General features: G+C 41.6%; 1 protein-coding gene across 4 annotated transcripts in view; it reads left to right on the top strand.

Annotated features, from left to right (window-relative positions):
- The window catches only part of LOC147706548 (ovostatin-like), a 256,365-nt gene that overhangs the window by 74,447 nt on the left and 168,500 nt on the right, over positions 1-13,418 (top strand). For all 4 annotated transcript variants that reach the window (XM_086933013.1, XM_086933011.1, XM_086933012.1 and 1 more), the window contains exons 9-11: positions 604-718; positions 7,012-7,127; positions 7,527-7,685. In XM_086933013.1, coding sequence (XP_086789139.1) covers positions 604-718; positions 7,012-7,127; positions 7,527-7,685 — 390 coding nt within the window. The remainder of the gene's footprint in view (positions 1-603; positions 719-7,011; positions 7,128-7,526; positions 7,686-13,418) is intronic.

Below are 13,418 nucleotides of genomic sequence, written 5' to 3'. Positions count from 1 at the left end.
CGTGGCAAGTGCACCCACTTGCCAGGGCCATAAACCTCCCTTATCTTACATGCTAGGCACCCCAATGGTGGGCTCAAGGTACCCCCCTGGGCAGGGTGCAGTGTATGTGAAAGGGGCCAAGTCCAACAGATAACCTTTTAGATAGTTGTTTCTTTTACTAATGGGACAACAGGAAATAGTTTGAGGGTGTAACAGCTATGGAAACCACTTTCTAACATATGGAGTATAGAATAATACGAAATGTGTGCTGTGCCTAACCTAATAATTTTTAGCTCTCTATATATTCTTTCTCATCATAACTTTTACTTTTGTCTCAAGGTTTGATAGGCGGTTATCAAAACTACTGGGTGCTCTTATCGATTCCCATTTGTTTACTTTCCTATGCATCTAAAGTTTTATATTTAATTTTTTCTCATTTTACTCTATATTTGCACTTTCTATATGTATTAGTAATTCAAAATAACAAACACTTTCTTATAATGCTATCAATGGGAAACAATATAGGCTTTGCCATGTGCTTTAATTTCTTGAACTCCCTCTTTGCTCGATCAGTACCACTGTCGGAGATGATTGCCCCATTTCATCGATTTATTTTCTTTACAGTTAAAACCCGATGGTTCATTCAATGTAATAGTCGACCTGCAGCCGTTCGAGCTTAACCAGCGGGGCTTACAAGACAACCTAAATATTGAAGCAACAATTACCGAAAATGGAACAGGTGAGAGGTCACCACAGTATTCAATTCTTACAGAAGTGCTAATTGGTCAGACAAGAATCACAACCACTGAATCTAGAAGAACTGTATATGTTTTGCATACTTTAATGCCACCGACCAACTATCACATAATTCTTGTGTTCTGCATGAACACTTCTAGTATGCCTACAGTGATCCAGCGCCAATCAGGGATCAATAATAAATAACCTCGCAACAACTTTCAATAGGCCCATAACACAAACTCACCCCGCAATTTGAAGATCCGCTCAATGACACTATAATTTAGTCCCACGACTAAATAAATCAGTGTTTCATTATATAGGCTCGTATCTAACACTCTAAATAACTAACTGAGCCTTCATAGCAACTTCTTTCTCTGGTTAATGGACCTAAAGTTGAGAAGTTGATGGTGATAATAATAACTATGGGCCCGATTCACAGAACCAGTCTGAGACAAAATCCTAAACGTACTACTCATGGTATTAACAGAATGCATTTACGACTGTCCTAAGTTTACATCCGCACTTGGGCCAGAATTTCGACACCAGGAGTGTCTCATTATCTTAGCTAATGCATAAAAAAGGCTGGCCATTTCAATTGGAATGTTAGGAAAAGTTTACTTGTATAAAAGAATCATTAACTGAATATGAATTTGGACTAAAGAGATGGTTGAAATTGAAACCCTCTGTTTGAAGAGTAGAATTATGATATTTGATCATCAAAGTCATCTTGGTAGAAGCCAAACAAAAATAGGATTAGAGAATCATTTGATTACCAGACATGGATAAAGACAGAGAAGGGGGGAAAGAATTTCAAATATGTTCCAACAGCGATAACATTATATAACAAGTATGCAAACATTACAGCCAGTAGAATTTCCTGTAAGACCATGGGTAGAACTAGCCATGGATATAAAAGGTCCCATAAGGATTCTTGGTAGCCAAAATGGGTCTGATTGTAGTGGTAGATTATTACTCTAGTGGTTTGATCTGGAATTTGTTAGTGCAGTACTACGGTTATACAATATGTGGAGAAACATTTTCTTAATGAGGGATAGCTAGAAACAATTGTAATAATCAATGGTTCACATTTTTGTTCTGTTAAATGTAAGGACTATGTGACAAATAGGAACATTCACCACATCAGAATAGCTGTATACAATCCAAGGGGAAATGGTCTTATGTGGAGACTGAATAGGATGTTAAAAGACGACATTGAATTGGCCCCTGGCAATGGACTACCTGGTAAAGGCCATGTAAAATGACTGAAGTGTGCTTATAAGACCTTGGCATATCTGGGTATTCTCCTTTTGGAAATATTGAGAAAAGAAACCTGGCTTAACCCGCATATGAGATAATGTCTATGTGTTAAACTGTTATTGAGCAAGACATACAAAAATATATACAGAGAAAACAGAAATTGTAAAAGGAGAATTTTTACATAGTTTTAGGAGTGAAAAGTCAGGATATACATGTCGGGCAGATGGTTAAAATCAAATTTCCATGGAATGTTCAATAAGGTAAATCAGTTTATTCTGATCCTAAATTGGTCAAAAGAGTGGGTAGAAATTATTATGGGATGGAAGATGGAACAAAACTGAATAGGAACAGGTTGGTGATATAGTGGTTGAGGAAGACACATGGAAAAGTGTAAAAACAAAAATGGAATTTCTAACGATACAATGATTTGGACGAAAAGGAAAGCAAGGATGACATGCAAATTTAAAGATTTGTACGTGATTTAAACTTAATGCTACATCATTTGTTTTTATTTTTATTCTTTTTGGTTTGCAAAAAAGAGACATATTTCAGGGTGGAACCTTTAGTGCCTTTCCTAGAATTTAGGGTCATTCACAAGCACTGGATGTTTCTTTAGAATGTGGGGGTTGTTAACTTGATGGGTACATCTGGGACTACCTAGAATAACTCAATTTAAATATATTTCATGTATGCATAGAGTTTGTTCTACCAAAGAACTTAATGAGTAACTCACCATATTCTGTGAACTAATTGCATGGGTCTCACTGCAAAGGGCATGGGTTAATAGACAGATTTTTGCAACTCCACCAACGCTCTGGTAAAATGGAGGCCTGGGCAAAGTTGCTACCACACCAGCACAGTCTTGTATAATTTCAGGAATTTCGTGTAGCACGTCTTATAAAAAGAAATTACTCCTCATCGCGTGAATGAGCTGGGTTCACTGCAAAAGTTTACCACAGGAGGACAAAAGCAAGGTGAACAGCCAGAACATTAGAAGATGTAGTTGGTGGCACTTGTGTTTTGTGTGCTATTTTTTATAGCCCGAAATGCATCCTTGGTGCCAAAATGAATGCGAGGACTCTTTTTGCTCTTAAATGTAGCGCTAAATCCTTGATTTTTATTTTTTGTGATTATGCATACATTTGGTTATTTTTGTGAAATTTTGCACAACTAGACAACAGTAAATTACACAAATGTTGCACACCCCTTGAGTAAAGGATCCTGGCCCTGCCCGTTCCTAAATATCGGTTGCATCATGACAACGCGAAGCATGACCTGTCCGGGGTAGTCATTTATTCCCAGAGTCTTCTGGCTGGTTTGAAAGGAGATAAGGAATGGGGAGTGGGACGGTTCCAAAGAGATGGGGGAAGCGAAGGAGTAAAGATGGTAGGAGGAGAAATGAGAAAGGGAGATAGGCTGAGAACTGAAAAGGAGTGAGAGAGCTGTTGCCATCGCAGGCACTCACGATCAGCAGTTTACTCAGTCCAAAGTTTCCTTTGCATTCTGGTCTTGGAAAGTGGATTATAAGCAGGTGGGGGATTCACCCTCCGCTAGTAATAATGCCACAATCACTAATTGGTCCAGTCAAGTCTCAGTAAATTAATCCATTATCAGCCCTTGGAGGCTTGGCAAATGAGCAGTCAGGCAAAACGTAGGAGATTGGCATGAGTAAACTATTCAACAAAAGCAGAACAATAAAAAAGTAAAACACACAACACACTCAAAATCCAAACCCAATTTGTCAAAAGCGGAAATATCTTTATCTTTAAAAGGATACCAAAACGACAAAAATCCAATATAGGGAAATAGAGATATGATATGAATTTCTAAAGGTTTAGGAAAAAATGCCATCAAACTGCGAAGGGAACCAATTGAGGGTTTCTGGTCGTACTGGACAGGGAAAGCCACAAGTTCAGTCAACCAAGTTAGGCCTGCTGAGCATTGCACCGTATGTCTTTGGTACGCAGTCTAGGCGCCGTTGCTTTGTGAGGCTTCAGGTCATCCGCCGTCTGTTCTGAGGTGCAGTGAGGGCTGCAATGTGAGATCTTGCATCAAGTTGCGTCACGCTGTAGCTATGCGGCAAGGTTTTGCATGGATTCCCATCATTTCAGAGGAGTCATGAGGGCTGCGACACATAGTCTTGCACCGAATTGCATCACACTGCATCGTTTCTGATGTGGTTGTGCGGCGAGGCTTCGCAAAGTTTTGTGTCATCTGGCAACTGTTCCAAGGAGCTGCGAGTGTTGTGATGCAATGCCTTGCATCAATTTGCGTTGTGCTGCATTGGTTCTGATGAGGCAGACATCTGCTTATTGGTTCGTTCTGGGAGTTAAGTGTCCTCTAGCACTGGCCAAAGGCTCATAGGCTTAGGGATGCCACTTGGGAGTCAGAACTCAGTCTTCCATAATGCACATGTACAGTCCAGGACAGGTCCAGTTACAGCCGGTCAGCTGTAATGTTATCTCTTTGGCTTTGCAGGTTACTTCTTCAGCTCTTAGGTACTGGTTGCTGGTCAATGAGACCACTCCTTTCTTTTTGGAGTTGGGCACAGTAATTTCTTTGTGGATCTTTGTGAGTGCAGCAGGTGCAATCTTTCAGTGTGCAGCCCTCTCTGTGGTGAGTTCCAGGGGTCCACCAGGACATTTGTTCTTCCCTTCTTATTTTCCAGGCAGCGATCTGGTGAGCTCTGCAGAGCTGCCTTATTTATCCTTTCTTTCTGCGCTTGAGGGAGATGGAGCGCTAACCAATAGGAATTACCTACCTCCCTTTAGCTTGACCATTTTCTGTGTGGTGTGGCAAATGTCTAGCCCAGAATGCACCATTCTCCCAAAAATCAAAATAGAGAAATTCTCCTTGGAGTGGGTAGTATACGACGATAAGGGCACGTGGGCACCTCAAATATCCGTCAAAATCAACGCCATGAAAAGATCAGCAGCTGCCATTGTCGGCTTTTCAAAACGTCTGGGTGGTAAGCCCACGGAAGCAATGCTGGCACTCTACAGAGCGAAATCAATCTCAGTAGTAAGGTACGGGGCTTCCATCTGGGGTTATTCCAACAATATAGAAGCATTACAGGTGGAAGAAAACAAATTTTTACGTATGCTTCTAGGACTGCCTCAATCTACAGCCACTTTCTCCGTCCATATGGAATTAGGCCAGGGGTACATCAGTGACATCATCAAACAGTCCCCAATCCTGATGTGGTTAAAAACATGGCTGAACTCCAACTTAACTTTGAACCACACAATTATGAGAGACTGCCTACTTCTGGACAATATGAAAAACATCCCGTGGCTAGCATACATTAAAAAAACACTAACTTCCCTGGGCCGCCCAGATCTTTTCTACAAACCAGACTGCATCGTTAAGAATGACCTGGAATGGTTCAAAGCGACTTTTATTAAAGTGAGAGAAATAGAGCGGGAGAGCTGTGAGCTTGTGAAACCCACTGTGAGGGAGCACTATATTTCTAAAACTACACCGGCCATTGAACCCTATCTAACGGTAGTGTCTATTCCATTACATCGCTGGTTATTAACCAAACTAAGACTTAACCAGATTCACTTCCTGTTAAATGACTCTAAGGTATGGGCCAAGCCAGAGGATTTAGCGGTCTGCAAATGTGATGGTTTTTCTCTGCAGGACACTGCTCACTTTATGTTCTTTTGTGGTATATATGCCCTGCCTAGGAAAAAGTACATTGTTCCGTTGCTTAAAAACAAGGGGTTCGTCCAAGCCAAGCCTGCTCTATTTTATTTAAAAAAGTTAGACTCACCACTAACTATGTTTAGTGTCGCTAACTTCTTGGTAGCTGCTTTTGACCTTAAAAAACGTTCTGGAAACAGATAAATTAACAGTCTTGACAACACCCTATGGAACTATTGAAAAATTGCTGCTTTTTTAAAAAAAAAATTGTAAATATTTTAATTGCTCTATTTTAACAGTGACTTCAATCTTATGTAACTGTACCCCTTAATTATGTATTTTGTATCTATGTGCTTTTTATGATTCGTTATGAATCGAAATAAAGTTGTTTTTGAACTCCTTGAAGTGTGCATCTGTGTAAACCAAACCAGAGGTGTGGCTAACAACTGGCTACATTTTAAGAGGCTGCTACAGGGCTGATTTAGGTAACTTCAGGATGTTACGTTCTAAAACTGCAATAGCTATATTAAATCAGACCCAGGCAAGTTGTTGGGTTTAATGTCACTATTAATTTGATACTTTGAATGATATGGCTGGCTTGCTCCGATCCATGTTAGGCTAACATGGGAAGAACTTTATTAAATATAATGAAGTCTAAGAGGATTGCAGATTTAAAATAGGGAAACATTTTGGCTGTTTTTCCATACTGAGGCATTTAACACATTTTTTATATTGTCCCCATTTTTATAACTATACACCCTACCCTTTGGCACCAAGGGTTTAGGGGTGACTTTTAAGCAATAAAAATATAGTTTTGGACATCGTCTGGACTTGACTTTGGAATTAAAAGCACCTCTAGTTTTATTTGAAAAGCAGCTCCCAAGGCAGGCCTGGCTTTACAATGGCAACAGGCAACACATCAGTGCACATTGAAGTGGATTAAGGCGACATAAATCTCCAAAACCTACATTTCCTACCATATACTAGAGACTTACAGGCAGACTGTCCTCGCCAATTAGAATTGTACCAATCAGCTTACACCTTTGGTATATAGGGCACTGGCACAGGGCCTGGTTAGCAGAGCTCATTCAGATTCAGTAACCACCAGCATCAGTCCAAAAATTGGAGTTGACGAGGGCAAAAAGAATGACTTTCCGAGATCTGGTATTTGCAACTTGGAATTTTTAGACATAGATACAAAAGCAGAAATGCATGATATGGCCTATATTTGTAATATAGGGCCACGGGCGTTTTAAGGGAAGATCTCTACATTAGCACTTTCCACTGGGGAGAAGTGTGTGTATGGGAGAGTGTGATCTCTGCATTTAACAGTGAATTCTACTGTGAAGCTGAAGTTTTGCTCACTTGCTTCTGTTTTTTTAAATCACACAGGTGTACAGGTATTCAAGAGTGCCTTTGTGTGGTTCTCACGCCAGATGCCCAATCCTTATTTCAACTACCAGGTCACTGACAGCTGCTACAGGCAGGGCATCAACACCACTGGTTCAGTAAGTGCTGTGCTCCTCATCGGGGGAATAGTTTCCCAGCTCAGATGTTTAACTAAATTATTATTTTTCTAAATATGTATTTACAATGTCATTCTGTACTTAGAAACTCCGATCAACAATCGTGAAATATCATTTATTTTTTATTTCATTTGCCCTTTTTGCTAAAAATATATATATATTATTTTTACCTGACTGTTTAAATTAAACATTTGCTAAACATAGAATTTTTTTAATTGAGGTGTTTTACCCTTTTTATCAAAGCTAGCATGCAGCTATTTGCATGAAGCGTCTGCTAAAACGTACACATTTATGTATTTATATATTTGTTTATTTATATTGTCTGTTTCATGAAGATAAATGCGACTTGTTGCATGAAACTGCTGTTTTTTTTCTCCTTAGCTCATTCTCCGTGATGGCAACAACAAGGGCATCAGTGACCAAAGCATCAAACTCTACATCGCTTTTGAGAATGTGGCGAACTGCACCACAGACGAGAACGGCAACTGTAACTTCTCCTTCGACACCTCAAAGTATATGGTGGGCAAGCTCGTCATTGAGGTGAGTCTTGGTTTGCGTCTGTGTCGTAGCAATGGTGCCATGGACCATGGTGTAAGAAAGTAAAAGATCACTCCATTCACTGCCTGGGCAGTAAAATACAGCCATCTTTTCAGTGCATCAGCCCCCTAGACTCCTTGGTCAAGGTGCCCCTGGACCTGCTGCACTACTGATAGCCACACCCCTGCTTCTCCTTACCAGGTTAATTTCTCTGTGCTGGATTGCTGTGCAGAATAGCAACCCATGGATCATTAGGTGCACATGTTACTTGAAGGATAACATATCTAGGTCAGATGTACGTCCATTCCATTTTGCGAGTTGCATACTGTGATTATTTTGCAACTTTCAATTTTCAACTAGCAAAATAGAATGTACAATAATGTCTGAGACACCGTTTACGATTTCCAAATGGGTCACAATGGACCTGCCGCATTAATATTCATGAGGCAGGTTACAAATTGCGACCTATTCGGAATGGCCTGCACTCAAAGGGATGGTAGCATACTGGGGTCGGCAGACTACCATGTTTGTGACTGCTTTTTAAATAAAGCAGTTTTTTTAATGCAGCCCATTTTCCTTAAAATAAATTGGAATGTGTTTTAAAAAGTAAAATGAAAGTTTCAGTTTTATTTTTTAAGAGAAGGCATTGGTCTGTGGAACCACTGCCTGCTCTTACAAAATATTTACACCCACAGATACAAAGAGGTCCCTTGGGCATCCATTTCTCTTTGTGACTAACTTTCATTAGTGGTAAAATGCAAAATGTTTTACGACCACATTTCGGTTGCAAAACATTTGTACATGCCACTACAAGTCGCTTTTAGGATGAGACGCCGTAGCACTCCCCTTCCTAATAGCGCATGCTAGTGGTTACCCAACCAAGGTATATAGAAGAGGAGAGAGAGGGCAACCCTACCTTCTGCCCCTGGTTATTTCTATTGATCGAGATAGAGTCCTGTTGATCCTGACCTGGGTCACTGGTTGGGCATATAGAACCTCCAACAGTTGCAAATTCTCCAACCCCTACCCTACGTAGAACCGCATTTAAAAATCTCCATTCTACTGAGTCAAACGCTTTCTCGATATCTATAAACAGTGCTGCTGCCTTAACCTTTGGATGGATATGAGCTATAGTTATGAACAGAGTGTGCAAGTTACTAGATAATGAATGTCCAGGGACAAATACTGACTAACCTAGGCAACAGGGGGTTTAACCAGTTTGCAAGCACCTTTGCACAAAGTTTAGTGTCTGTGTTGAGCAATAATAGTGGTCTGTAGGAAGAACAATGCTCAGGAGGCTTCCCAGGCTTGAGTAGGGTAACTATAGTAGTTTCCCTTATAGAAGATGGCATTTTTCCCGATTTAGCCATCACTTCAAATACATTAACAATGTGGGGAATTAGTTTATCTTGATATGCCTTATAGAAGGTGAATATCAGTCCATCTGCGCCAGGGTTTTTTTTGTTAGGCATTTCTTTTAGTGCAGCTATTATTTCTGTGGGTCTCAAAGGGCCTATAAGTCTTTCCCTATCGCTATTTTCCAACCATGTCATTGCTATGTGGGCCAGATACTCCTCTTCCGATTCAGAGGCAATAGCCCCCTTAGAGGTGTAGAGTCCTGTGTAATAGTCAGCAAAAGCCTCCAGTATAGCTGGTGTACTATCTACCAGTTTATATTTAGCATTGTAAACGCTGGTGATGTGGCTATCACCCCTGGGAAGTCTAACTGTTGCAGCCAGAGTAGCGCTAGGTCTGTCATCCTCTGAGTAAGTCCGGGCAACAGCATATTCCCCTAGTACGTGACTTCGGTTTCCGCTAATTCGTTATATTCGGCCATTTGTGTCCTGATCTGTGCAAGTATCTGCGGGTCTCCAGTTTCATGGAGCCTGTCCTCTAGTGTCATAAGTGTAATTTCCACTTTGCGCAATTGGGAGCGAAAAGATTTAAGAACACCTGTGTGCTTTGAGATCGTGATTCCCCTTATGTAGAGTTTGAAAGCTTCCCATATTGAACCCATAGTCATGACGCTGCCCAGATTTGTAAGGAAGAAATCGTCAATCGCCGTGCCTGGCTCCATACAAAAACTGTATCTAATAAAGAGTATTGAAGGAATTGCCAAGCTTGCTTGTTGAAATTCACATCTGTCAGCCCTATTTGTAATAGTGCCGGGGAGTGGTCTGACAGGGTATGTGCCATGTGTGAGCAGTCATGTATTGAGGAGAGTAGTGTGCTGGAAGCTCCCCCTGTGGAAAAGCAATGCCCGCTCCCGCAGGACACAGGGAGCAGGTAGAGACTGTGGGGGCATTGGGGATCCCCCCACGGACCCCAACGGAGAAGGCCAGCCCCGGGGGATGGGGTCCCCAGGGCTAGAAGTGGCCTCGTGGCCCCCCCTCCTCAAAAATAAAATCAATTAAAAAAAGAAATAAAGGCCAGCACTGGGGGATGGAGTTCCCAGGGCCAATAGAGGCCTCAGGAGGAGGGCCACTCAGCCCCCCTTCATAACAAAAAAATTACAATCATGTGGCCATGCCCTGGGGGATGGGGTCCCCAGGGCCCAAAAAATGTACAAAGAAGGGGGGGCCACACAGTCTCCCTTCTTAAAAAATAAAATAAAAAAAACCCGGGATCATGCCGGAGGCCCTGCCCCCTCACAGCAACAGTCTGCAATCGCACCCTGTGTCGCGTTTTACAATGGGGAATGAATTCCCCTTCAATACTGGGGGTCCCTGGGGCCAACTAGCCCACCAGTTACCTCCAGTAAGCATCACAGGGCTGAGTTGCAGAGAGGTGGTACAGGACTTGCCCCTTTTTACACCTCTCTGCAATGCAGCTCTGAGGCGCTTAGAAATTCGCATTTTTTAAAACGTAGAAATTCACTGAAAAAACCCTAGGTTTCAGAGGCGTTATAGTTAGTTGGACATTTCACTCGTACAAACCATAGAAATTCCCCTTTTATAGTTAGTTCAGCTAACTATCACTCGTGCGCCCGTAATGCACTGCTGATGACGTCACATATTACATCACTCATGACATGGTCAGTGACATCACTCATGACATCACTGATGACATCTCAAATTACATCACTGATGACATCATCCTTGTGATAGACTGGCAAACCTTGTCTCACCCTATGATACACACACTCAAAAATAGAAATTAACATTTTCAAAACAATGGATATACCAATACTAGTTACAACAACCTATTCAGTAATTCCAAGATCTACATACACATCCACATATTCACCAACAGTCCTATACAGTCACTCATACATGTACTCACTCATCATATGTACTCATACACCTATACATCCTGTTACACACAGACACTCATCCATAGAGTTACTCACACACATAGTCACACATGCAAACAAAGTATCAAACATCCATTTACTTGCATATAATTATACACACACCACCACACTTACTTCTACAGAAACTTACACATACTTAATCTCTTAAACAATCACTTATAGAAATACATACTTATTTATACAGGAACTCTTCCAATCTCTCACTCTCACATATGTAGATACTCAGAGACACTATTGAGACAGTCATTCACTCACTAACACACCCATACACACACACTCATCCACCCATACAGTCCTGCACACATGCTATCTTCAACACATACAGTGAGTCACTCATTCATGCATCTATGCACTAAGTAATACCCACCACCGAACCATACAGAACCATGTCTCAATCATACTGATACTCAAAAACCAACCAATAACCCATACAGACACTCATGTAGCTACTCACCAACCCATGCAGCCACTTATACACAAAGTGAGAGACTGATACAGATATTTACATATTTAAACATTACGCACTAACCCATGTATTCACTAAGATACACTTAATCAGTCAGTTATACAATCAATTATACCAAAAAATGATCCATTTAGACACTTGTATACCCATTTATTCTTCCTTCAACCTTGAGATATACATATAAACCATATTTAATTTTCAGAAACACACACATTCACTGGATGATGTCATCAGTGATGTCACCCGTGATGTAATTTGAGATGTCATGAGTGATGTCTTGCGTGATGTCACTGACCATGTCATGAGTGATGTAATATGTGACGTCATCAGCAGTGCATTGCGGGCGCGCGAGTTATAGTTAGCTGAACTAACTATAACAGGGGAATTTCTATGGTTTTGTACGAGTGAAATGTCCAACTAACTATAACGCCTCTAAAACCTATAGTTTTTTTAATGAATTTTTAAGTTTTTTAAAATGCTAATTTCCAACTACCTATGGTTTTTTCAGTGAATATATATATGTATATATATATATATATATATATATATATATATATATATATAGGGAGAGAGAGAGTGAGAGAAAAAGACAGAGAGAGAGAAAACGGATGTGACTTTTAACCTGTTCGTTATGTCGTATGCGCCGAAACTGTCTGATGCAAAAGTGCGTCGGACGGCTCCCACGTGTCCGACTACATAGCACTGGAAATGCCTCTGGTGCCCACACCAGAGGGATTTGCTTCGCATCAAAATAGTCTCTGGAGCTGGGGAAGGGCTTCCCCAGCTCTCAAGACTATTCTAATGTTTTCAGTGAAATGACGATCAGCGCTCACGTTGCCCTAATCGTCATTTCACTGAAACCAAAACTGAAATGAGCCGGTTTCACAGCCTCCATGCTCTGGGGGCTAGCTCAGCCCCCCAAGCACGTAGAGCGTCGAGAGAGGTATTGTTGGAAAGTAGAGAATCACCCCTTTCCCATGGTACCCTTCTCTAGTGGATCCCTGCTTGGGGATCACCCCAGGGGGGTGAGACCCAAGCAGGGATCCACCCACTAGGCACCAGGGAATGGGGAGAAACATCTTGGGCAAGGGCTTTTGCTCGCCCCCCCAATGTTTTGGGGAAATTTCAATCTTAATGACCCATGGAGGCAGATGGGGGGCAATAAACCCCAATCTGCCTTCGGATGGATGGGGGCAGAAAGCACACTAGGCCCCTGGGATTTATTTTATTTATGCTTATAGTGGGGGGCTGCTCAAAATGGGCATGCCAATGCTCCCACCCCCCAATTAAAATACCACAATCTTTATTCCCCCCATCTCCCCCCCCCCGGAAGCTGATGGGGGCAATAACCCCTGATTTTTGCCCCCTGGAGGGGCAGAAAACCCACTAGGCACCAAGGATATGAAAGGGTGAGGGCTGCCCAGAATGAACGTTTATGTTATGATTTTATATACATAGGGGTGGGAACTGCCCAGACGAGGCATGCCAATGCTTCCCTCCCCAAAAATGGCCACAGTCTTTCTCCCCCACCAGGGCGGCAGAAAGCCCACTAGGCACTGACCTTTTTTTTGCAATATGCCTAGCTGTGGATTTTGGAATGCAGAAATACATAAAAAGTCAATAGGTAATAAAAGTAGTTCTACAATTCTGTATTCCCCTAAGTCTCTTGATAAAAATGGTACCTCACTTGTGTTGGTAGGCCTAGTGCCTTCGACAGGAAACAGTCCGAAACGCAACATGGACAGATCACACTTTCTAGTGAAAACTGGCCCTTTCTTTGCAATGTGCCGAGATGTGGATTTTGGAACCTAGCTCAGCCAGCCCCTTGGAAAACCTAGCAAATGTGTACATGCTTGAAACCTAGACACCCAGGGGAATCAAGGATGGGGCGACTTGCATAGCTCTCACCAGGTTCTGTTACCCAGAATTTTTTGCAAACCTCAAACTTTGTAAAAAC

The sequence above is a fragment of the Lissotriton vulgaris genome, chromosome 7 (genome assembly GCF_964263255.1).
Source record: "Lissotriton vulgaris chromosome 7, aLisVul1.2, whole genome shotgun sequence".
NCBI lineage: Eukaryota > Metazoa > Chordata > Amphibia > Caudata > Salamandridae > Lissotriton > Lissotriton vulgaris.
The sequence above is the reverse complement of the archived record's forward strand: the minus strand, read 5'-3'. Positions and strand labels throughout refer to the sequence as shown.